Raw genomic sequence first — 25,622 nt, 5'->3', positions numbered from 1 at the left:
TTCATCTATATGCTAGGCATTTTTTCATTAGTAGAACAGTTTTTGTTTTCTAAAAACATGAGGCATAAGAGACAAAAGCACTATATAAACAATATAAAGCAATAGGAACAATAACAAGGCACGGGTGAAAGAGCTATTACCTCTGCTTGGTAGCTATCAGAGAAGACCTGGAAGGATGATATTTCGGCTGAATCTCAATGTATCACTTTGCTTTTGTTTGAAAAAAATGTGTGTGCCGTGCGTGTGTGTGTATGTGTGTGTGTGTGCGTGCGCGCATGCATGTACGAGTGTGTTAGAATAACATCTCATCATTCATCAAAAATTTTTGAGCACCTACTATATACCAAATAGGTAGAAATACACAGATGAACAAAACAAATGAATTTTCCTGCCACCTAAGTGGCACATGCATTAACTAGGCAGAGGAGCTAGGGTCCCTACCAAGAAAAAAGCAGAAACCACATTGTCATAGTCAGCTTCATATTGCTGGCATGAACTTCCACACCAGGCACAGTTATGGAGGAAGGGATTTATTGAAGCTTACAGAGCCAGGGCAAAGTTCAATAATGGCTAAAGAAGCTGATCCCCTTTACATAGATCCACACAGAGAGAAAAGCAAGGACCACCCAAAGCAAACACACCTGAACTCCAGGCAGAGTTAAAGCATCTGTATAGCTTTAGGCTAGAATTCAGATCAGCCCCCAGTAACACCTTAGAGCTGGACCCCAGGGTCTGCCCACAGTGACACCTCTTCCATCCAGGGCTGGAGACCTGAGTTACAAGCTCTAATAAAGTACTGAATCTACTGGGGGACATCCATTCAAGCTACCACAAACATCATACTTAGAAGATTAAATGTGGTTCTCTAGGCCAGTGATATATAGTCTGGGACCTCCAGATATACTGGTATATCATGTTGATATTACACAAGGACTCTTCATCCATGCTAGATGCTAAGCTGGCATAGCTTGTGGACTGTGTGGTATCTCCGTGTACATGTGCACATTAGGTGTACATCGTGTTTGTATTTATTTGTGTGCATGTGGAGGCCAAAGGTCAACTTCAGGTGTTATTCCTCAGATATGTCATCTACCTCTTTTTGAGACAAGGTCTCATTAGCCTAGAGTTCACCAATTAAATCCAGATTGGCTGACCAGCAAGGCCCAGGGATTTGCCTTTCTCCACCTTCCCAGGTATGGATTACATGTGTGTGCCACCACATTTGGTATGGTACTGTGTATTGAACTCTGTCCTCATGATTTCAAAGCAAGCACTTTACTGACTGAGCTATTTTCCCAATCCCAATCTGTGAATTTTGATAAAATGTATTTTATACTACTTTACTCCTAGTTTTAAACTTTATATTGCTATTTTACATAATAAAATTAGTACCTAGGCTGGAGAGATGGCTCAGTGGTTAAGGAGCTTTCCTGCAAATCCTAATGACCCAGGTTAGGTTCCCCAGTACTCAGGTACTCAGGTAAAACTAGATGTACAAAGTGGTGCATGTATCTGCAGTTCATTTGCAGTGGCTAGCTAGAGGCCCTGGCATACCCATTCTTTCTCTTCTCCCTTTTTTTCTCTCTTTCCTTACAAAAATAGATAAAATATTTTAAATTAAAAAATAAGGTTAATACCCTTAAATATTAATAATTTATAATACCTTTTGACATTTTGTCTTCTCAATTACATATTACTATAACTACTTTCAAATAACTATCTGTCAGAATGGTTAATTTTTAAGAAAATAAGTCCTAAGCTGGGTGTGTTGGTGCACACCTTTAATCCCAGCACTTGAGGTATAAGGATCAATCATCATGAGTTTGGGGCCACCCTTAGAATACAGAGTGAATTGCAGGGTCAGCCTGGGCTAGAGTGAGATCCTACCACAGAAAAAAATAGTCTTAAAGTATTCAGTCTCGTGTCTCCTGCCAGTGTTAAAGCTATTGACACTTTTAGAGCAGCCAGCTAAAACTTCGCAAATAGTGGGTTCCCTTGTAGTTTGAGGTATTAGGATTATAAAACTCAATGTAAAACAAGTTCTGATTTCTTAGCAAACTTATGGTCAAAGTGAACCAAAATGCAGATGAACAAGAAAGTTGAAGGAAACATGAAGGAAAGGATGTATATTCAAGATATATTAAAGAGATGGTAACTCTTAATGAGAATTTGAAGGTAGACTACTTATTTGGAACAGTTAATATTTGGCTGATACAGGGGAAATTATTTTTACTAGAATATTGTTTTATTGTAGCAACAAGTCTAATCAGTGTCCAGAGAACAGGAATCGTAGTGAATCATGGGTCTCCGAACATCTTTGTCCCATTTATTTTTCTCTGCCTGTTAATAAGGTATGAAGTAATCTTAAGCCACGTAAACATGTAATGTAAACCATATAAAATTCATCTAGGTCTGAGTCCTTCACAATGACAATGTAATGTAATGGGAGTAAAGAATACTCATTTGCTATTTTCCTGGATCTCTGAATCTTTAGCCCAACAGTTTTACTTCTGTACTTCTTTCAGATTACAGCCTACACACACACACACACACACACACACACACACACACACACACACACACACACACGCCCTTTCTTTCTCGGAAAAAAAAAGACAGAGCTATTGACTACAAACCCAGAATTGCCCCTAAGTTCCGACCACCAGCTCGAATTCTTATGAAGTGGACTTGTAATATCCTTAATGTTGCTGTTGGCAGTCTGTTACAGATTCCATTATTGTCGATCAATGCAGTCGCCATGTGAGGTGGGGGGAGGAATGGAGGAGGAGAAGAAAAGGAGAGATGAGAGCTTGCTATTCACAGATTTATCAACCTGCCTGTGCTCACAGGAAATCTTCCTAAGGGGGCTGGGAGGCTGTGGAAATTAGCTGAAGCAGGAAAGGGTTAGGGAGATGTTGTTCTTATGATGACTGAAAGGAAATTTGAAAACCTCTCCTCAGAACAAAACAAATTGCTGAGTTCCTTCTTTTATCTTTGTTTTTGTTTGATGATATGCATTACCTAACGGATTACCTATTGTGCTGCCTGGTTATCTCGGCAGCTTCCAGTGTAGAACCCTGTTTCTTTTCCTCTTAAATGTCTTTATTTTTTTTTAACTCCCCCCCCCCCCCGTGCTTTCTTCTGTCATTAAACACAAATCATTATTCAGTTTTATTCTGACGTTCTCTTTTAGTCTAAAGCTTAACACCAAGAGACCGAGGACAGATTTCTTTTCCTTCTCTCCTACCACCTTCTTTTAACCCTCTCTGTTTCCTTCATCCTCCCACCCCCACTGTTGTATTATAGATTGATGTCACAGAGACAGAATTCAGAGTAGAGGGAGGATCACATTTTCTCTTTCATCATTATAGCTTAGCCAGCAATTTAAGTGTTGGACCCCCAAAGAATTTAGTTTCTGGATCCTTTTCCCCCCCACTTTATCATTCAATAATTGTGCTCTGTATGGAAAAGTTTTCTGGCTGGAGAATGAGTCTCCTTTCCCCCGGTGATGTGGCGGAGTGGTTGGATAGTAGCACCGAAGAGGAGAAGAGCCTTCTGTCATTTCTGGGTACGGTAGGGCTTTCTTGTTCTTTTAACCCTTTGTTGTCCAAACTTTTCTTACTTTGGGGAATAATACCCCAAATTTTCTGAATCTGCCTTTGTGTTTTTAAAAGGGAAAGGAAGATTAAGAAAAATGTAGTTGTTTGCTTTTTGAGTTTTGATTATATCTATAAAAATAGTGCTGTCAGCACTGGCTAGGAGAAGTAAGAGACAGTTTGCTTTGCTTTAACAAAGAGTGCTGGCTCCATACAAAGCACACAATATAATCTGGCCAGTTGTTCATTCTGTCTAGATAACTTCTACTAGCCAAAATATATGCATGTTTTATTCTTTTCTCAATAGAATGAGGGGGAGGCTTTGTTTGCATGAACAACCAAGAAGTAGCTTTTATGCAAGGTATAAGATCTTTGTAATGGTCCTGGATGTAAAAAATAGGACACATGTGCCAACCATTGCATTAACTTTGTGTTTACAGATGCTTTTTAATGAATTTCTATGTGGCAATTGTTCATCATGGAGTTGTAGATACAATAAATAACTAGGAAAGTTAGTTTATAAATCCAGTCATATCATTAATGTGATAAGGAAAGCTTCATACTTCTACAATAAACATGTCTATTTATTAGTGACTGCCTTCACAGTTGTCAGTTTTAGAAAATTTTATTTGTCTCAAAGTGTTTGCCTAAATATAAGTATGCCATTATTATAAATGTACAAAATATTGTGATATTTAATTCCTTACGGATATTCTTTAAGATCCATAGGTTTCTGCCAGTCTAGAAGATAATTCTATGATTTGAAATATCTGAACAGGTCTTATAGTTCACACAAGTTTCTTTGGCTTTGCTTTGTTTAATTCTGTTTTGAAGCTTACCATTCTATAAGTGATTTCTTTTTCCTATACTTGATATGTAGGGGGTCATCTTAATATAGTCTTTTCCAGTTCTATACTCAGTATAAGAGAAGGTATCTTTAAATATTAATCTTACTCTTAATTTGTTTCACATAGCCTCATTTATGTTGGGCTTTGGTTGAACATTTTAAAAAATTGTACCCAAGTTGTAGTTTCTTTGGAGTCAGTCTCATTCTGTTTGTTTCCCATTGCCCTCCCTAGTACCTCCACACACACAGGGAAGCATAAGTAAAAGAAAGTAAATACAAAGTCCCTCAATAAAACTAACAACTTGGACCCTGCACTGTCACTGGAAAATAAAGCAGCATCATCATTATACATCTTTTCCTTGCTGTTCAGTACGTTTATGAATTCTAATTATCAAGCTTCCAGGATTCTCAGTCTCTCTTGGTCATTTCCCCCTCCCCGCCCCACAATACCTGTTCTCTCCTCTTCTCCCCATTTCTTGATAACTGTGTCTAAAAAGAATCTGGTCAAATCAGTAGAGATGAGGTGAGAAAATTAAAAAACAAAAGTAACAACAAAACCATTACAGTGGTTCCCCCTGCCCTTCTCTGTTCCTGTGCTCTGATTAAGGAATAATTTTCCTGTAATTCTTATTTGTCCACAAATGGAGGTAATAAAGACAAAGCAATTAGAACTTGCTTAGGAGGCAGATGCAAATTTCTGTAGATCGTTACATTGACTTGACTGGTCAATTCTAAATTTTCTACTTGATAAAAGGAAACCTTAGCATGTGTAATAGATAAGACATAACCTAGAGTCACTGTTCTTCTTGAATGCTATAAAAATCTTATTGAAGGGCTGGAGAGATGGCTTAGCAGTTAAGCGCTTGCCTGTGAAGCCTAAGGATCCCGGTTCGAGGCTCGATTCCCCAGGACCCACGTTAGCCAGATGCACAAGGGGCGCACGCATCTGGAATTCGTATGCAGTGGCTGGAAGCCCTGGCGTGGCCCATTCTCTCTCTCTCTGTCTCTGCCTCTTTCTCTGTCTGTCACTCTAAATTAAATAAATAAAAATAAACCAAAAAAAATTTAAAAAAAAATCTTATTGAATAGACAGCCATGTATCCCATGCTTCCTGGTGGCAGTACTTTTTGGTTTTGTTTGACTGGTTGGATCTGTTTGTTGATGTGTTTGCAATAGGGTCCTACTTTGGTCTGGAACTCATTGTGTAACCCAGGCTGGTCTCAAATTCATAGCAGTTCTCCTGCCTCAGCCTCCCAAATTCTGAGGTTATAAGTGTGAGCCACCACACCCAGCTAGCAAGTCTTGTCTTTAGGACTATTGCTGTCACTATTGATAGCAAACACCTCCATTTGTGGAGCACAAAGAATTTATGAATCTCCTCCAAAAATTAACTGAGTAAAGGTCTCAGGTATAGCTTGCAATGGCTTTTAATTGAACACAAAATCCTTTTGATAAGTCATTTGTGAATATGGATACCATTAGAGAAAACATACTGTGCCCAATGAAGATGCCAAGAAAAAAAATGTAGACATATAAGAGGGCCGGAGAGAGAGCTCAGTGGCTAAAGGCACTTGCTTGCAAGGCCTGAGAGCCTAGATTGGATTCCCCATTACATACTTAAATCCATACTTAAAGAACATGTGTCTGAAGTTTATTTGTAGCAGCAGGAAACTCAAGTGCATACACACTCTCTTTCTCTCTTGCTCACTCTCAAATAAACATTTAAAATAAAGAGAGAAACAAATAAAAAGCTATTTGAGGAGTAAGGAGTTTTGGACAGGGAGAAAACGAACTATGAACAAGTTAAGTAAGAACAATTAAATAATAACACAACAATGAACCAAATAAAATTATACAGTACTTAGTTGTGAAAGTATCTATTCAGGTGAAAATTGCTTTGGGAGTTTGAAGAGAAGAGACCTCATTTCTCATTATGAACATTGACAACTACCTTACCAAGATAAGATTTAGTGTGAATCTCCAAAGGATCAATCAGATTTTTATGAAAATGTTTTACTTCCATCTATGAAAGCTATGTTGAGGAATATTAAATTATTTTTGGGTCCTGTGGGTAAACTGACTTGAAAAGAACGGAGTTTTCTTGTAAAGATGCAATGAAGATAGCATTTAAATGGTGGTTGGGGTTCACTGTAAAACCTCTCATGATAGGCTAATGAGTGACTGTTTTATCCTGAAAGTCATAAGGAAGACTTAAAGATTCATGGGCAAGAAAAATATGTTATATATATTGGTTTGGGTTTTTTGTTTTGTTTTCTCAAGGTATTTTGAGATAGGGTCTCACTTTAGACTAGGCTGACCTGCAATTCACTCTGTAATATCAGCATGGCCTAGAACTCATGGTAGCCACCATGCCTGGCACTTTGAATTTTTTGAGATAGAATCTTATATAGCATATTCTAGCTTTGAATTTTTAGATCCACCTGCCTCCACCTCCCAAGTGCTGGGAATATAGGCATGTGTACCATGCCCAGCTCAAAATAGTTTTTAGGAAGACAAAGTTGTAAAAGTAGTATATTAGAGGAAAACACTAAATTAGTTGGACCAGTTTAAAAGCTATTACAGCAAGCCAGGTATGAAGTGTGTGTACCTGACTAACACTTAGCCCTGTGTATTATAATTAGTGTTTTGTTTATTTACCATTAAAACTAGATTGAATCTGAATTATGAAGATTACCATGAGTTCCAGACCAGCCTGTGCTATGGAATGAGTTCTAGGTCAGCATGGAGTAGAGGGCCTGGAGTAGAGAGATACCCTACCTACAAAAAAAAAAAGAAAAAAGAGTATGACTGTCTCTAGAAAGAAGGCTCAATCTCCTGTCTTTCCACTGCTTAGAATACTTTAAGCACAGGTGAATGTTTGCAGAGCTAAGGTTAAAAACAGATTAAAAGATGAAGAGATTACAAAGGATTTGTCAGCAGAATTGATGATAAAAGGATAAAGTGAATTTGAGGCATGTTTTGAACTTGAAAGGATAGTGGTGCTATTAACAGAAATTGAGAAGTTGAGGGACACAGCTAGTTTTTGTGGGAAGATGGAGAATTCTGTTTAAATGCATTGAGTGTGAAATGAGTACTGCACACCTAGACAGAAACAGGTAAAAATCATGATTTGGAAGCCATTCATTTAGGAAGAAAAAAAATAATTAAGAACATCTGCAAGTGGGACCTGGGCAATGGCTCAGTGGTTAAAGGTGCTTCCTTACAATGTCTGTTGGTCCAGGCTTAATTCCTCAGTAACCACCTATAGCCGGATACACAAAGTGCCTGATAAGGTAAAATGAAAATAATGTACAATAATAGTTAGATAAGAAAGAGCAGGGCTGGAGAGATGGCTTAGTGGTTAAGGCGCTTGTCTGCAAAGCCAAAGGACCTCAGTTCCATTCCCTAGGACCCACATAAGCCAGATGCACAAGGTGGCACATGCATCTGGAGTTTGTTTGCAGTGGGCTGGAAGCCCTGACATGCCCATTCTCTCTGTCTCTTTGTCTCTCTCTCCCTACCTCTCTCCCCTTCCCTCCCTCCCTCCCTCCCTCTTTCAAATAAATAAATAAAAATTTATAAAAAAAGAAAGAGCTAATCAGATAATTGGAACTGAAACATTTTAAGATTGTTAAATTCTTGAAGAGGGTAGAAATCATGATAAGATTTAGGCTTTAGGCAGAGGGCTGGCTGTGATTGTTCATGCCTATTATTCTAATACTTGGGAGGCTGAGGCAACAGGATTATATGACTTAGAGACCAGTCTGGGCTACACAGTTAATTGTCCAGGCCAGCCTGGACTACAGAGTGAGATTATCTCAAAATATACAGACAAATAAGTAGAACACCTAATAGCAAAAGCTTAAAAGAAAAAATAAACATGTTTTAACCTGACCAATCTGAGTAAAAGCAGAAAATCACTGAAAAAAGTTAAGTAAATAGAAAACACTGTAAGATGATAAGTATATAAATATAACAAAGTGTTAAACAGTAAAGATCAGAGACTGAGGATAAGGTTCAATAAAATGCTTACTGTGCAAACAGGGCCACCTGGGTTTATGTCTCTAGTAACCAGTAGGTAGCAGGCATGATGGCATGCACCTGTGCTCCTAGCACTGGGGAGGCAGACACTGGTAGATCACCGGAGCTTGTTGGTTAGCAATTTGCATTCAGTAAGAGAACATTTTAGAAGAATGGGATTGAAAAAGCTAGGTGTGGTGGCACACGCCTTTAATCCCAGCACTTGGGAGGCAGAGATAGGAGGATCACTGTGAGTTTGAGGCCACCCTGAGACTACATAGTGAATTCTAGGTTAGCCTGGGCCAGAGTGAGACCCTACTTCAAAAAACAAAAAACAAAAAAAAAGAAGGGCCTAGTGATCAGCAGAGGAAGACATCCAACATTAGCCTTTGTCCTCCACATGCATTCAGTATACATGCACACACCACACACAAAATAAATAAATAGCTATGCAAAGACAAAAAAAATGAACTTTAAAAATAAAAGGAGCTAGGGAGATGGCTCAGCATTAAGAGTGCTTGTTTCACAAGCAAGCATGAGGGCCTGAGACCACCTGAGTTTGAATCTTCAGCACTCATGTAAATGGGTAGGAGTGACTATAATGTCTGTAAACCCAGTCCTGCAGGGGGCAGAGTCCAGAGATTCACTGGGGCTTACTGACTGACTGGCAAAAATTATAGGCCTGGGTTGAGTGAGAGACTGTTTCAAGGAAACAGGCAGATGAACAAAAAGAGGAAGTAGCTCAACTTTCTCAGGCCTCTGCACACATACAACACATAGGGCACACACATCTGCATACTACAGACACATCACATGCCACATATACTCTACACACACATTCATGCACCAAAATTTTTAGAAAGTAAAGACTGTTAGACTGGTCATTTGTTTTCCATGTATTAGTAAGAGATACCTAAATATAACTTGAAAGTAATTGTTTAGGAAATGACATCAAATACTAATTGAAAGAGAACTGAGGTAGTCATGAAAGTGAGATAAATGGGATTGTCAAAAGACATTACTAGAAGTAGTGGAATTCCTGAAATGATGGTCAAGGGTAATGATCATCAGGAAGATACATGTACCCAGTAATACCTCAAATATTATATAGCAAAAATTAGCAAACATATGCAGTAATAATTCTATAATTCTATCTATAGTAATTAGTAAAGATTTAAAAGATGCAGTTCTAAAATCACAGTAAGGGCTGGAGAGATGGCTTTAGTGCTTAAAGCACTTACTTGGCAAAGCCTGATGTCCTGGTTTCAATTCTCCAGTGATGTCCAGTGGCCCATGCGTCTGGAGTTCATTTGCAGTGGTAAGAGATCCTGTCATGCCCATTCTCTTGCTCTCTTTACCTTTCTTTCCTTGCAAATAAAAAAATATCATTTTATTTAAAACACAGTAATCTTTAGTTGAGAGACTTGTAATAGATGCCTGACTACATTAAATAGTTTTTTCAGACATATAGAATTAATTATAAGACAAATCTCAGCAAATTTTAGTCATGTAAATTGCATTCTCCACTAACAACTGAACTAAGTTAGAAATTAGTAATTAAAATCACTCTTAGGCTGGGGACATGGCTCAATGCACCATGCCAGGAATGAGTACTTGAGTTTGGATCCTCAAAACCCACATAAAGCTAGATGGTATATAATAGGCTTCTGTCAATCCCAGTCTGCCTATAGTGATATTCCAAGTGCAGACAGTAGAATCACCCAGAAGCTTAGGACTAGTTAGCCTGGTGAACATAGCAGTGAACAATGGGAGACTGTACCTCAAACAAGGTGGAAGGCAAGGAGTTATACCCACCTGACATTGTCCTCTGACTTCCACACATATGCCATGACTTCTCAGATAGACTTATAGAAAAAGAACGAATGCTAAATAACACAATGCTAACACTGTTTTGCATAGCAAATGAATATACTGGCATCCTGATACCTAAATTTTAAAGCAAAACTTAAGAACTATAATAATTAAGCATGGCAGTTGAACCCATATTGAGCCTCACAGGTGACCATAGTTCCCTTGGACTTTTTATAACTTCCTCTACTTTAGAGGGTCTCCTTAGAACAGACAAAAATAGAGAACAGAAGATGTTCTTCCAAAAAGTTTCCTGGTGGCATCTCCAATTATGAATCCAAAAGAAATAAGCTGGGCAGATATCTAAAGAAAATGAAAAATGAATAGGAAACTATCAAAATAAATATGATTCATCTCTATTTAAGTGTATTTCTCAGTAAAAGAATTTGTAAACTTTACAGAATGATGTCAAGTCCTTAAAACTTCTATACCTAACCCCCTGTGAAGCTTATTTTCTTAGTTATAGCTGATGATTTATGTCCATAAACATGAGGGTAAATGCTTCTTATACAGATGGTTGGATTTAATTCCATGTTGGAATTAAAAAAATTAATTAATTCCTAATGAAGTTGAACTTATGGAATGCTGAAAAACTTCTCCTACAAAAATGACATTTTTGTATGCTTCAACCTAATAGACTTATAATTATAAATACACATTTTTGTTCAACAGGGTAGAGAAGGTACCAGGCTGAATATGTTTGATTATTTTTAGTTATTTAAAGTTATTATCTTTCATTTTGGTTTACTATGTCTGCAGAAAAACAAAGATGAATGAAAATGGTTTATGAAAATATGTGAGAAATACTTAAACTTAGCTAAGTTCATTAAAATTTGTTTTGTGTGAAATTTAGATCAGACTACTGCAGAAATCTTGGGAGTTTAGCTCTCAATTGCAGGAACATTAACATAAGCCAGTAAGGTAGCAATAGATATGTATACCAACATGAAGAAAATGTAGTGTACTAATGCAAATTTTCACAAACATATTTAACTGAAAATCAAAGAAATATGAAGTAATTAGGCCTGATTTTATGGAAGTGCTGATTTGAAGGCTATCTAAGATCTTGCAAATAAGTGGAACACTAGCAAAGACAGGTACCAGAGAGTGAATATTTGCAGAGATCATCCCAGCGAGACAAGTTTTTGAGAACAACTGGCAAAAAAAGAGCAAATAGGTAAGGTAGGGTCAAATGTTTCTTTGTGGGGGTGGAAATGAGAGGGTTGTTACTGGATTTTTTTTGGTGGGGGGGAGTTAATGCCTGATTGTCTAAAAGAAGTCCATCAAGAATGCAGTATTTTATTAATATTAATCTGATAATTGTGTGCAAGGTAGTGGTAAGTAGAGAAAGATGACGTTGATCCAGAAAATTAGGAGGTCCCTACCATAGTCTACATGCAAAGATTAAAAGGGGGTTGGGGAGATAGCATAAAGAGTACTTGCCATGCAAGCATGAGGGCCTTAGAGGGCCAGATTCACATTGAGTTCTATCCTCAGCACCTAATAAATAGCTGGGCATAGCCATGTACACCTGTAAACCCAGTTTTGTGGGGTAGGGGTTGGACACCAGAGAATCATTATTACAAAGCATATTGATAGGAAGAAAATATCATTACATCAGTTCTGGAAAATAGTAAGATAAGCAAACTTGCCTGTGATCCCAGCACTGAGGCAGAAGGATTATATAAATTCTCTGCCAGCCTGGGCGAGGGGATATGAACAAGGAAGAATTCAAAATAAATGTTTTAGGACCTGTCTGTAGAAATCTGAGGAGTTAATATTTTCAGAGTTAGAGATAAATATAACCACCAAAATTAAGCTCAGAGATTAGAAAAATCTTAATTAATTAGGTTGACATGGGCTGAACAATATTTGGTTAGTTATTTGGAGATTATTCTTTACAGTGCCTAAGATCTTGCTGCTTTTCATTTGTGTTTGTCTCTAGAATGTGAAAGTAGTGATTTCACATATTGAAAGGGTTTTTTTTTAGGACTTTTGAAGGACATGCTATATTTTGGAAGACTTTTTTCAAAAACTTTTAAGGAATCAGAGGTATACTTTTTTGCATGTGTAAATGTGTGATGTACATGAGTCTGTGTACGAATATTTGTATGTGTGTCTACACATATGGGTGGAAGCCAGAGGTCAACATTAGATGTCTTCCTCAATCACGCTTCCTTATTTCTTGAGACAGCATCTTTCATTAAGCCTGGAGCTCACGGATTGGGCTAGGCTTGCTGGTCAGCAGGCCTAGGGATAGTCTTGTCTCCTCCCCAGCATTGCAACTATAGACTCATGCTACATCTTGCTTTATATGAATGCAAGGGATCCAAACTTGGATTCTCATGCTTACAAGGCAAGAACTTCACTGACAGAGCCTTCTCCCCAACCTCAGTACTAAATATTCTTTATAGTTTACTTCCTGCTTCACTTAGGCTTTTCTCAGATGTTGCCGTTGGTTTTTAAGTAACCTTTCTTCGTATTTACAGCATTGCTTTGCCCTTCTGTGTTTTATGGCTAGGATATTCTTATCAGCATCAGCATTCTAGGATTGAGTTTTTCTTGACAAGATGTTTGTGGTAACACCACCCCAAATTGTACATATTAGTTCTTTCTAAATTTAAAAAAAAAAAAAGTGTGTTTGGGGCTGGAGAGATGGGTTAGTGGTTAGGTGCTTGCCTGAGAAGCCTAAGGACCCCGGTTCAAGGCTCTATTCACCAGGACCCACGTTAGCCAGATGCACAAGGGGGCGCACGCGTCTGGAGTTCGTTTGCAGTGGCTAAAAGCCCTGGCACACCCATTCTCTTTCCCTCTGTCTGTTGTTCTCAAATAAATAAATAAAAATAAATAAATAAATTTAAAAAGTGTGTTTTGAGTTATTTTTAGGAAAAATAAAAATAGTTCCATTATTACGCACTTTTCTCATTATAGTCCATTCTGTTAAACACAATAATGTGCATGGTGATAAAAGCTCAAGCTCTAAATCCAGACTGTGGCTTCTAATCCTGATTCTCCCTCTCGCCTGCTGAGTGGACATGGGCAGGTAAATCCTGTTTTCATGTCTATACAACAGGGATGGTAATTGTAATGTGTTGTGTGGATTAAAATGGTAGCTCATATAAAAAAACACTTAGCACATAAGGTGTAAAATTAATTTTTTGGAGTGACAACATCATTATGCTTTTGTCATCACTGTCAAGATGCCTAGTTGTCACTAAGACCAGATATATAGAGATTTTGTATTTGAAACTTAAGATATTACCAGACATCCATGATGTATTTTCTCATTTGGCCTTTTTGATTGAAAGTGTTATTTACCATAGAACTATTCTTTATCATCTCTAGTACATGAAGCCCTAACTTGATGAAATGGAATACTTTTGAATGGTGTTCTGGGGTGCTCTAACAAGGCACAAAATTTGTTTTCCTGTTATATTAATGAGAATAAATATTTTTAAAGCAATGATAATGAAGGACTGGGGAGATATCACAGTAACTAAGAATGCTTGCTGCTCAAGCATAAGCACTTGAGTTTGATCCACAGTACACACGTCAAAACTGGGTGTAGCCATACATGCCTATCATCCTAAAACTGAGTAGAGCAGAGCCAGGAGGATTGCTGCGGACTCCCTGGTAAGCCAGTCTAATTGGAAAGTGACAAGTTCCAGGTTCAGTAAGAAACTGCAGAAGGAAATAAAACAGAGGAGTGATAGAGATGCCCAGCATCCTTCTCTGCTCTCTGCACACATCTACACATGCATATCTCTCTCTCTCTCTCACACACACACACACACACACACACATACACACATAAATATAATGAATAAATTAAATGAAGCAAGGAAAAGACAGACAGGGTAGCTTTATGCTTTGAGAATTCACATTATTTCTGTGTTTTGCATTGATTTTTACATACTGGTATGTCTAGGGCATCGTTTGGACTCTTGTTTGAGTGAAGTATTGCAGTTTAAGTGATACAAGATTGCATGAATGAAAGTGACTCTGGGGTTTTGTATGTCAGAGCAGCTGGTGATTATTGGTGCTTAGGTTTTAAAGCAGTAGACATGCTGGAGAGATGGCTTAGTGGTGAAGGCACTTTCCTATGAAGCCTAAGGACCCATGTTCTACTCACTACATCCCATGTTACCTGTAAGCAGAAAGGCGAATCAAGCACAAGGTCACACATGTCCACTAGGTGGCGCAAGTGTCTGGGGTTTGATTGCAGTGGCTGAGGCCCTGGTGAACCAATTCTCTCTCTCTCTCTCTCTCTCTCTCTCTCTCTCTCTCTCTCTCTCTGTCTTTGTCTTTGTCTCTGTCTCTATCTCTATCTCTATCTCTTTCTGTCTCTCTCGCTCTCTAAGATAAAAATTACAAAACAAAATTCATTAAAGCAGTAAACATGGCATACAATCTACTGAAAATGATGGATTAAGTCTAGTAAATACCACGGTGCTGTGATGTTATCAAATGTATAAATACAGAAGATGAACTTACTCTCTGCTTCTCATTTTCACTAGTCTTACTACTCTGTTTTTAAACATCCATTGAGTCATCCAACAAAAAAATGAAACTTCATTTTTGTGAAAGGATTTTTTTTGTTCATATTTCACCATTTATTACTATGTAAGGCCTCTCTCTGCTGAAGTGTTCCAAACTCATTTCCTACTATTCCATCCTCCCTATTCTATTTCTTAAATGTCATCAGTGCCTCCTATGGGAGAAGAATCCCCCTAATTTAGAATTCACAGCATGAAAAGTTGTTATTTGCTTATCTCATTCATTAATAACACATTCATTAATATTACTAACATACCTCATCCTGAGCAATGCTATCCTTTACACAGTATGAAGGAAAACATTATAGTGAAGTGGTCTTATTCACAACAACACTCTTCACACTGGAATTTCAGTGGTTTGAATAGATATACAGAGTTTGGTCTCTGTTTTAGATCTTATCGTGCTTTGTTGAAATGCTGTGGGTTTTTAAAAGGTATTTGAAGCATTCTCTTTTGAAAACAGCATTAAGAATGTGTTTCTAAATATATTATCAAGCATATTAAAGTGCTACTGGCAATTATGGTTGGCAAAGTATTTTTTTTATTTTTCTTATACAAAATTACAAGGAACCAACTTGGCTTGTTATTAATGTAAACATTTAGACATGTGCTGTATGCCACAGTAGCTTCATCTGTGAGTTTGTTTTTTATTTTGAGAAATGATGCTGTCATACTTTGGCCCCTTGCATCATTGTCCACCAAATTGGAACCATCTAAATATTTCTACATTTTGTTCATCTTTCTAGTTGAATTCTCTGTACTTACTTTCACATTAAAGTTATTCTTTAAATTTTGCATCCATTCTCATCAAAGAGAATAATTGCCAGTCAGCATGTGCAGCAAGGATCAAGTATAACACTATAGATTCCATTAGTTCATCACAATAATTCAGTATTACATAAAATTTTCATAAAAACATTTCCCTGCATAAATTAATCACAAAACAAATGTTACAATAATTTTATGGTATTTGTTTTTATTTTTAAACAGTATTTTAAAATCATCATCTTTTTTTAAACAATAATAACATTCTAAAATGATAGACTATCAGAATTCATGACATTTTACCTATGTGAGTAATGTACTATATGCATGTATGATATAGTTAAAAGAGACTAATCAGAAAGCAAAAGTAGTTTATACTCAATTTTGCCATGGTATCATTATAACACTTTTCTCATTTAAAATACTTACATAGGCTTTTGGAGCCTATTAAGTAATACAGTAATCACTTTTACCTTACTCTGTCTCCAAACATAGAAACATTCCAAATTTATCCTAAATCACAATCATTATTCAAAAAAGAAAATTATTGAGATAGTACCAGCAATAGCATCTCTGGGGTTCCTTTGTGGTGTGATTTTTTTTGTGTGTGCTTTTGGTAAAGCATCTTACCAATGTAATTTATCATTGCATAGTAAAATGCTAAAGTCTTCATATGTATGCTTATGTGTTCCACATGATTTGAACACAAATGCCTCAATTCCTGCTCCTTACATAGTCACTGGTACAAAAATCCTACCAGCCTCCCATTTGTACTTTATGTAGAAGATCTGTACTAGCTTCCCTCTTGTCTATAGTCCTAGTAGATCTGCAAAGCTGATTTCCTATCTACATAAGTACCAACTCACACCTTACCTTCTCAACACAACTACCCATTTAAAATTACTGGACATTCACATCTCTCTTGAGCTTACTTACTACATTTTATTTCTCCTAAAAAAGTATTTTCCATATAAGAAAGTTCTCAATAAAAATTAACAACACATAAGCCGGGTGTGGTGGCACACACCTTTAATCCCAGCACTTGGGAGGCAGAGGTAGGAGGAATGCTGTGAGTTCGAGGCCACCCTGAGACTACATATTTAATTCCAGGTCAGCCTGGGCCAGAATGAGACCCTACCTCGAAAAACCAAAAAAAAAAAAAAAAAAAAAAAGAAAGAAACATATCACCTAATAGCACATGATATCATAATTGTTTGCCTCTGTAATATCAAATAAGTTAAGGCAAAGGCTTTAATATTTTTTAACTCAAATATTCTTGGTCTTAGCAAATAGTATGCACTCAGGAAAAAGTTGAATTAATAAGTAAATTTCCATATAAACATACACAATTCAAAGAACATTAATGGCTTTTATTTATTAAGAAATATGAGCCACGGGCTGGAGAAATGGTTTAGTGGTTAAGCGCTTGCTTGTGAAGCCTAAGGACCCCGGTTCAAGGCTTGATTCCCCAGGACCCACATTAGCCAGATGCACAAGGGGGCACATGCATCTGGAGTTCATTTGCAGTGGCTGGAGGCCCTGCCATGCCCATTCTCTCTCTCTCTCTCCTCTTTCTCTCTCTCTCACTCTCAAATAAATAAAAATAAAACAAAAAAATTTAAAAAAAGAAAGAAATATGAGCCAGGGGTGGTGGCTCATGCCTTTAATCCCATCACTGGGGAGGCAGAAATAGGGAGATCACTGTGAGTTTGAGGCCACCTTGAAACTACATAGTAAATTCCAGGTTAGCCTGGGCTATAGTGAAATTCTACCTCAAAAATAAAAAGTGAAGGCTGGAGAAATGGTTTGATGGTTAAGGCACTTGCCTGCAAAGCCTCAGGACCCATGTTCAACTCCCCAGATCCCACGTAAGCCAGACACACAAGGTGGGGCATGCACCTGAATTTGATTGCAGTGGCTGGAGGTCCTGGCATGTCAATTCTCTGTGTCATACAAAAGAAAGGAGGGGCTAGAGAGATGGCTTAGTGGTTAAACACTTGCCTGTGAAGCCTAAGGGCCCTGGTTCAAGGCGCAATTCCCTAGTACCCACATAAGCCTGATGCATAAGATGGCACATGCATCTGGAGTTGGTATGCAGTGGCTAGAGGCCCTGGTGTGCCCGTTCTCTCTCTCTCTTTCTCTCTCTCTCTCCCTTCTTTCTTTGCCACTCTCAAATAAATAAAATAATAAAAAATAAATCTTTAAAAAATAAAGAGCAGGACAAAGCTGGATGTGGCGCACACCTTTAATCCCAGCACCTGGGAGGCAGAGGTAGGAGATTGTAAGTTCAAGGCCACCCTGTGAATCCCAAGTCAGGCTATGCTATAGCAAGACCTTGCCTCGAAAAATAAAAAAAAAATAGGACAAGCTGTCATTGGTGGGACACACCTGTATTCCCAGTACTTGAGAAACTGATGCAGAAGTGCATTGAAATCCATATTGAGCTACATAACAAATTCAAGCCACCCTGGGCCTCAAAAACCAAAACACACAAAAAAAGTAGCAGGACCAGTTTTGTAATGGACTGCCTGTTTCTAATCCAGCAGGCTGTCAGATCTGCTCTTGCTAAAACTGCTACTTTGTTGCTAAGTGAGTATTAGCTTTTAGAACAGTGAATCTTCTGAGAAGTATAGAATCTGGATATTTGAAAGGTCTCTTCTGTATCTGGTGATTATTGTGGAGGATTGAGAAATCTTAAGCTATTCCTCTTCCCTAGTTGATTTAGTTTATCTGGTTTCCTTTCTCCTCTTGGTCAGTCTTCAAGAATAATTTGCTTCTTTCTGGTACTAAACATCCTATAAACTACAACAGAGTTGTGAGTTTTTTATGATACAGAATGAGAATTATATAAGAAAAATACACTAAATAATCATATTTATTGGCTTTTGAATTGCAGTTGCTCAGTTTAGCCAGTACAGTTTCAGATAGTTAAAGCACTGAAATATATTTGCTTAATGAGTTCATATGCTTGAAAACTAAAATTAGATGTTAAGAGGAAAGTGAGGAAATGAATTTCAGTTTTTTTTTCTTAGCTAGAACATTGAGTATTAAGAAAACAGTTTTGCTAGATCATTTTATCCTAACTAATGAAACTTATTTTCTCCCAGTTTTGTTTCACTATTATTTATTCAGAGATTAAAATATGCTGTATTATAATATTTAGTCTCCTATATCTTAATTTAATATGGGGTATAGATCCTTTATAGATAATTATCAGAGAAAAGACGAGAGAGTTTTCTCTTCACTAACTCCTCTCCCCATCTGTCTTGCCTCCTCATTTTAGAATCACCTAACTTGGATAGTTACTCTGCAAAGCCTTGTTGTTTGAAGGTCTTGCTATTCTGTGTATTCTGATGAGCTGAATTACTTCAATTCCTTTGTGCCATTTCCATGAATCTGATGTAATTATACTGCCATTTTTCAGAGATATGCGTTAGAAGTCATGTGTGCCTAATTCTGAAAATGGCTTTGTACATTAAAGGTCATTTACCCACTGATGGTTAGAGAGACACTGAGACACAGTTCTCGGTCATCATTTTAAAATACAGTAATAGCATGGGACTCCCCTTGTACTGCAGATACATAAGACACAGTGTCAACTTCTCAGTCGTTGGGAATGTTGTAATTTGGCTGTTTTTCTGGTCAATATGTCACAGAGAAGATGTTTAGTCATGGAAAAGAAAATCAGCACCCAGCAGGTGAACAGTAATATGGTAAGCACTTCCAGTTGGGTTTTCCTAGGCAGCATTGATTTGTGTGCATTACTGGGTCTGTGTAAAATGGTGTCCTTTTAACACTAGCCAAATGTAAATTTCCGTAAATATTTTTTTTCTTGCTGCTGATTAGTGTAATACAGTGAAATTTTCTACAAGTGAAGGAGGCAGTGGTTGAATGTCTGTTAATAGCCTAAAAGTAACTAATGAGGATATGCAGTCGGACAATTGATTGAATGAATAGCTGCAGTCCTGTGTGTTTCGTTCTTGCTCGCTCTCTGCAAGCTGTAGAGAGGGAGGGGGAAGAGCAAGACAGGGAGGGAGCGAGAGAAAAAATGCTTTCTCTTAAGTGGAAGTAGCACGGATCCCAGGGGCCAGGAGGCCAGAAATGGAAGTTTAAACTACATCTATCTTTTAAAGGCAGAACAGCAGGAATCAAAATGTCAGTCTCCGGAGTCATGGTTTACTCTTTATTTTCTAAGATTTGGAAGATAACACAGAATACTTTTTTTAGGATGAATTTTTTTTTCTTGTCCATGTTGAGATTATCTAATGTTATCTGAGAAGCTGGATTCCTATGTCTGTCAGTTCAAGTGGAGATGGGAAGCAGTTGTGATAAAGGTATAATATGTATATATCTCTTATCTGTGTGTGCATGTATATATCTGTCTCTCTCTCTATATATATATATATATCTCACTATGAAAAAATTCTTTAAAATGCAACCTTAATATAGTTACTAAATTAGAGATCACATCATCTGCAAAAATCCTAATTTTGTTAGGTTAGTGAACAGTACAGTTTCATAGTAAATCATAGTAAGGTCATCTTGCTAGAACAAGGAGAAGCCGATCTATTTTTATATCTGCATAGGCACATATATTATTTTATCCTGGCAGCTGCTTTCAGTCTTTTCATAGCCTATTGTTGCAATCTTGTGAATCATCTTATCGCTACAGAACTGAACTTTGACCTTTGTACAGGTACCATCACATCTTATGCAGCACTGGACTGTATTTTGTTCACAAGAATATTAGAAATTTCTTTTGATTCTATTAACTCCTAAATTGTTGATACAGAAATAGAGCCATATGGTCTGAGATGTAAGCATTAAGTAAACTTGAAGATACTAAGCGTGGGTCACAGGAAATATTTTATTTATGCACAGAAAAGGAAATAAGTTATCCCCCAAACGCAAATTCTTAACCCTGACAAAGTCTCTCTAATGTCTTTATAAGTAAAATTCCACAAAGATAAAGTCTGTGGAAATAAAAAATGTAATGCACCTTTAAAACTCTTTTGTTTCTTATGGAAAAAAATAATAATTTTACAGTTTAGGGTAAGATCTGAAATTTTGGATGCTTAATGATATTTTGACTTCTTCCTCTTTTGTAGAGGTTCCAGCAGAAAGGTCTCCCCGCAGACGGAGTATCTCAGGGACCAGTACATCAGAGAAACCCAACTCCATGGACACTGCAAATACCTCACCCTTCAAAGTACCAGTAAGTGTTTCTTTTCTTAAAAAAAAAAAAAAAAAAAATTGTATTAGGCCAGGTGTGGTGGCGCACGCCTTTAATCCCAGCACTTTGGAGGCAGAGGTAGGAGAATCATGATCACCGTGAGTTTAAGGCTTACATAGTGAATTTCAGGTCAGCCTGAGCTAGAGTGGGATCCTACCTTGAAAAACAAAAACAAAAAATTGTTCCCTTTTCTTAGAGTTAGAGATAGCAACTAAATGATCTAAAAGTTTTGTTCTCTAATACCACACTGAGGAAAAGAACAGAGGTATCAACTTGTTATTAACTGTGGCTAATGCCCAGTGTAAGGTCTAATAGATTTTTGGGAATGTTATTTTTGTTCGTGGGGTATTTCTGCATTAAATTTAAATCCATCTATACCATATAGGGCAAATCTTTGCAGTTGTCTTTTAATCGAGGGAATATAATCTTATTTTTCTAGAGCTAGAGCATGAGGAAAGGGAGGTGAGACTCATGAAGTTGTAGCTCAGAATCACAAAGAATTAGACAATTGTTAATTCTAACCCTGAGGCCTGACCTGTGTTTTGTTTAAGCATGTGTAGATGACTATGAACTACCCTGAAAAAAGGTAACTCCTTATACTGACCAGGCCATGCTAAGAATCAATATTAGATACAGAACTTTGATGAGAGCATGCTGAGATAGAAAGGCCAGAGGATAGGTAGGTCAACTGGTCTTCTTAGGACTTTTTTGTTGTAGCTGTAAGTAGCTTATTTTGAGTCATTTCTTTGTTTACTTGTGCTTGCTGGCTTAGTACTGTCTCTCTGCTTGGATATATGGAATTAAGCCAGCTACTTCTTCCATTAATGGTGTTTCCCCTGGATTCTCTTAAACCTGAAATAAATCATTTCTTCCTCCCCCCCAAAAAATATGTACTTACTTTCTAATTTCTAAACACATATTAAAATTTATATTATTAAAAGTCATACTTGAAAATAATTACCTAAAGAGGTTGGTCATTATTGTAGATACAATAAAAACCAGTGTAAAATAGAAAGAGTTGTCTATTTGGTAGGAGAAAAGGTTTTTTTTTTTTTGCTCTTAATTTAGCCAAGCTAATATGGTTCTTTGTTTATTATAGTACTTTTTTTTTTTTTTTTAGTTGGAATTATCTCGTGAGTAGAACTGAGTTTCTGTTTATCCCAAGGAAAAACTATCTACTTTTTTAATACTAGGGACATGTAAAATTTGTGGCTATCTGTTTCTGCAGCATCTTTCAGAATTTTATAAATTTTATAACTATTAAATATTACAGGTGAGTGATGTATTAATCTCAAATCAAATTACGAAATTATTTTTTTGCCATTCAGTTCTTATTTTCCTGAAAAATGCAGATTCCCATATAATGAAATTAACTACTTATATAAAGACTTCAGTGATACACTTGGCTAAATTCAGATTGAGTTCCAACTTGGAGTTTTGACACTGTCTTGCTGGGATCAAATGAAAAATTCTTTTTAAAAATATTTTTATTCACTCATTTGAGAGAGAGAGAATAGAACCACGAGGGCCTTCTATAAACAAATTACAGGTACATATGCCACTTTGTACATGAGGCTTCATGTGGGCACTGGGAAATTGAACCTAGGCTCTCAGGCTTTTAAACAAGTGCCTTTAATTGCTGAGCCATCTCTCCAACCCCAAAATGTCAAATTCTTTTTTTTGTTGTTGTTGTTGTTAGTTTGTATTTATTCAAGTATTTGAGAGCAACAGAGAGAGAGAGAGGCAGAGAGAGAGAGAGAATGGGCGCATCAGGGCCTCCAGCCACTGCAAACGAACTCCAAATACATGAACTACCTTGTGCATCTGGCATATGTGGGTGCTGGGGAATCAAGCCTGGAACTGGAACCTATGTTCAAATTAATAGCGTTTGGACAATAAATTGGCAACTAATTTGAGAATTATCTTCAGACTGATCAGTTTTGAGAAAAAGTTTTAAAGCTGTGTTATGGACACACATGAAGTCTGGCACTTTCAAAGCGTGTACTCATTTGGTAATCATAGAAATAATGGGGGAAAGAAAAAGCCCTCTGACTCACACATTGTAGTCCAAAATGCATGAACTGCACTGTCTAGGAGAATTTAATCATTTGTAGGCCCTCACCTAGAGAGTTCCCTGAAAATTAGCCATCAGAACAGAATTCAGGTTTGTTTGTTTTTTTAATCAGCAACGACAAGTATGGGCTGGAGAGCTTGCTTAGTAGTTAAGGAAACTCGCTTGCGAAGCCTAAAGACCCAGGTTCAGTTCCGCAGTACCCACATAAGCCAGATGCATCTGGTGACACATGTATCTGGAATTCATTTGCAATGGCTAGAGGTCCTGGTACACCCATTCTGGCTTTCTCTCTCTCTCAAGTAAATAAAGTTTAAAAATTCTTTAAAAAAACAGCAAATAGAAAAATTATTTCATGTGGTATATAGCATGGGAAGTGCCAATATCCTGAGTGATAGAGAATAGGTGAGATTATATTTGTTTTAATGGGTATGTTCTGTGATTATATCCTTTTAGAATACTTAAAATATTGAAGGCATGTGATATTTATAAAACTTCTTTTCCAGAAGAGTCTACTTTGTGAAGTACCTTGTTTTTAGATCAAGCTGGATTAAAAACTTATATTTTTAAAGAGAAACAAAAATAGTCTGACTAAATTAGTCCTAGTAATACTTGTAGATAAGGAAGTACATTTATATTTTTTTAAATCTCCATATACCAGAATTTAATATAACTTACCTCATTCAAATATATTTCTGGTTAAAAGTACATCTCATTTTCAGGTTAACACACAATATTTTTATAGTTAAGACCACCTTGGATGTTGATAATGGGAAATCTATTCAAAAGGGGAACAGAATTTAAGGTATTTAAATTGTTTATACAGCATTTCAAAGATCATTTTGTATTAACTTAATGAAGAGTAACAAGCAATATTTTAGCCCAAGAGCTCATGGTCCTTGGATTCAAATGTTGCTGTTACAGAAAGCAAGCTTATCACTCATTGAATTAGATCTCAAAAGAATGAGTAGTAAACCCTTAAGGTGGACCTAATTCTTTCAAGCTTCATTTTTTTTTCAGATTTGCTGAGAATAGATAAGATAGATCTTATCATTTTCTGACTAAAATAATTTATAGACTTCTTAAATGTTTACTTTGGATAAAGTATTGAGGATTCACTAATTATTAATGCCTTTTTGGTATATTGTGCTTGATACTGGGAAAACAAGTGTAAACAGAATTTCCTTCTTGTAGAGAGCATGTAGTCTAGCACTAAGGGTTACAAAAAAATGACAGTATTCATAAAGTAGTAGATAAGGGTAGTGAAATAAACTATTAACAACCCAGGAGTAAATGTGACACTTTGCCCAAGAATAATGTTTGAGATGAGTTTCAAAGACTGAAAAAACATTATTGAGAAGAACTGTACTACCCCAGGGCTGGAGAGATGGCTTAGCATTAAAGCACTTGCCTGTGAAGCCTAAGGACTCATGTTTGACACTCCAGATCCCACATAAGCGAGATGCACAAGGGTGAGACAAGAATAAGGTCGCACCTGCCCACTAGGTGGCACAAGCATCTGGAATTTGATTGCAGTGGCTGAGAATGCCAGTTCTCTCCCCTCCCTCCCTCCCTCCCCCCCTCAAATAAATTAAAATTAAAAGAAAAGAAGTGTACTACTCCAGGCTGGGGGGATATCAATTTGTAAAGACATACATCATTAGATTGCACAAATGCTTCCAAGAAATACAGAAAAGACTCAATGTGACAGAATTTGAAAACTGTGTGGGCAAGAATATCAAGCAAGAAGGCTAGAAAGGTAGATTTAACCAAGATTGTGACTGAGTTTGTCCCAGCTAAATTATGCTGGCTACTGAAATATTAGAGTTGTATTTATTGAAATGATTTTTCTTGACTAACTTGTTATTGCTGTAAAATATTGGTAAGTTACTTGATTCTTCCCTTAATTAACTCCATTTTCCTCTTGCTATCACTGTCCCAACTCAGGGTGATAGTTAAAGTACTATCATCCAATAGGACAGACCAGAGGATAGGGGTGTAGCTGGTTGTTATGTGCTTAACCTGATACATGGACCTAGGTAAAAATAAAAAGGCCAGTGCACACGTGCATGTACACACACCAATTCTTAAGTTAGCACTAAGTGATATTCTTAGGATAGTAGTCATCTTTAAGGAGATCCTAGAAAAGTCAGAGGTTCTCATCCTTCTTGTTGATATCTGGAAGGTCAAAAAAGTAACTGTAGCAGTGAGCTTAAAGTAGGAAAGGCCAAAATCTTTGTCTTCCTCATTCACAAACATTATACCTTAAAGAACTGAAGGTAGGTAACTAGTACAGCAGAGTATAAGCTTATGGCTATGGGCCCTATAGGTTAAGACAATGCCTTGGTTTCTAAGAATATTTGAATGATTTTTGCTGTTATCTAACCATAACCATAAGAAGAAGAAAAAAGCAGTGATCTACAGGATAGTTTTTCTGTCCTTCCATTCTCATTCTGTGTTTCTTTGTATGTACCTTGGTTCCAAATGCAGTTACTTGCTTAAAAGGTCTCTTTTGCAATGAATATCTATTCTAATCTTTATAACCAACCCGATTGCCTAGTATACTACTTCATACATAGCAAACATTCAACAGCAACAAAAAAAGTTGAGTGGGGCTGGAGGGATGACTTAGTGGTTAAGGCGTTTGCCTGCAAAGCCACCAGGT

At 37.0% G+C, this 25,622-nt stretch overlaps 1 protein-coding gene across 5 annotated transcripts in view; it reads left to right on the top strand.

The window, feature by feature from the left end:
* Rasal2 (RAS protein activator like 2) overlaps nucleotides 1–25,622 on the top strand; it is a 328,009-nt gene that overhangs the window by 215,755 nt on the left and 86,632 nt on the right. For 4 of the 5 annotated variants that reach the window (XM_004658760.2, XM_004658759.2, XM_045142447.1 and 1 more), the window contains one exon: nucleotides 20,762–20,868. In XM_004658760.2, coding sequence (XP_004658817.1) covers nucleotides 20,762–20,868 — 107 coding nt within the window. Of the gene's footprint in view, nucleotides 1–3,143; nucleotides 3,569–20,761; nucleotides 20,869–25,622 lie in introns of those variants that run through there. The other variant, XM_045142448.1, reaches the window with a different exon arrangement.

Source organism: Jaculus jaculus, chromosome 1 (assembly GCF_020740685.1).
Source record: "Jaculus jaculus isolate mJacJac1 chromosome 1, mJacJac1.mat.Y.cur, whole genome shotgun sequence".
In the NCBI taxonomy this organism is placed as follows: domain Eukaryota; kingdom Metazoa; phylum Chordata; class Mammalia; order Rodentia; family Dipodidae; genus Jaculus; species Jaculus jaculus.
This window is presented reverse-complemented; position numbering and strand designations above follow the sequence as displayed.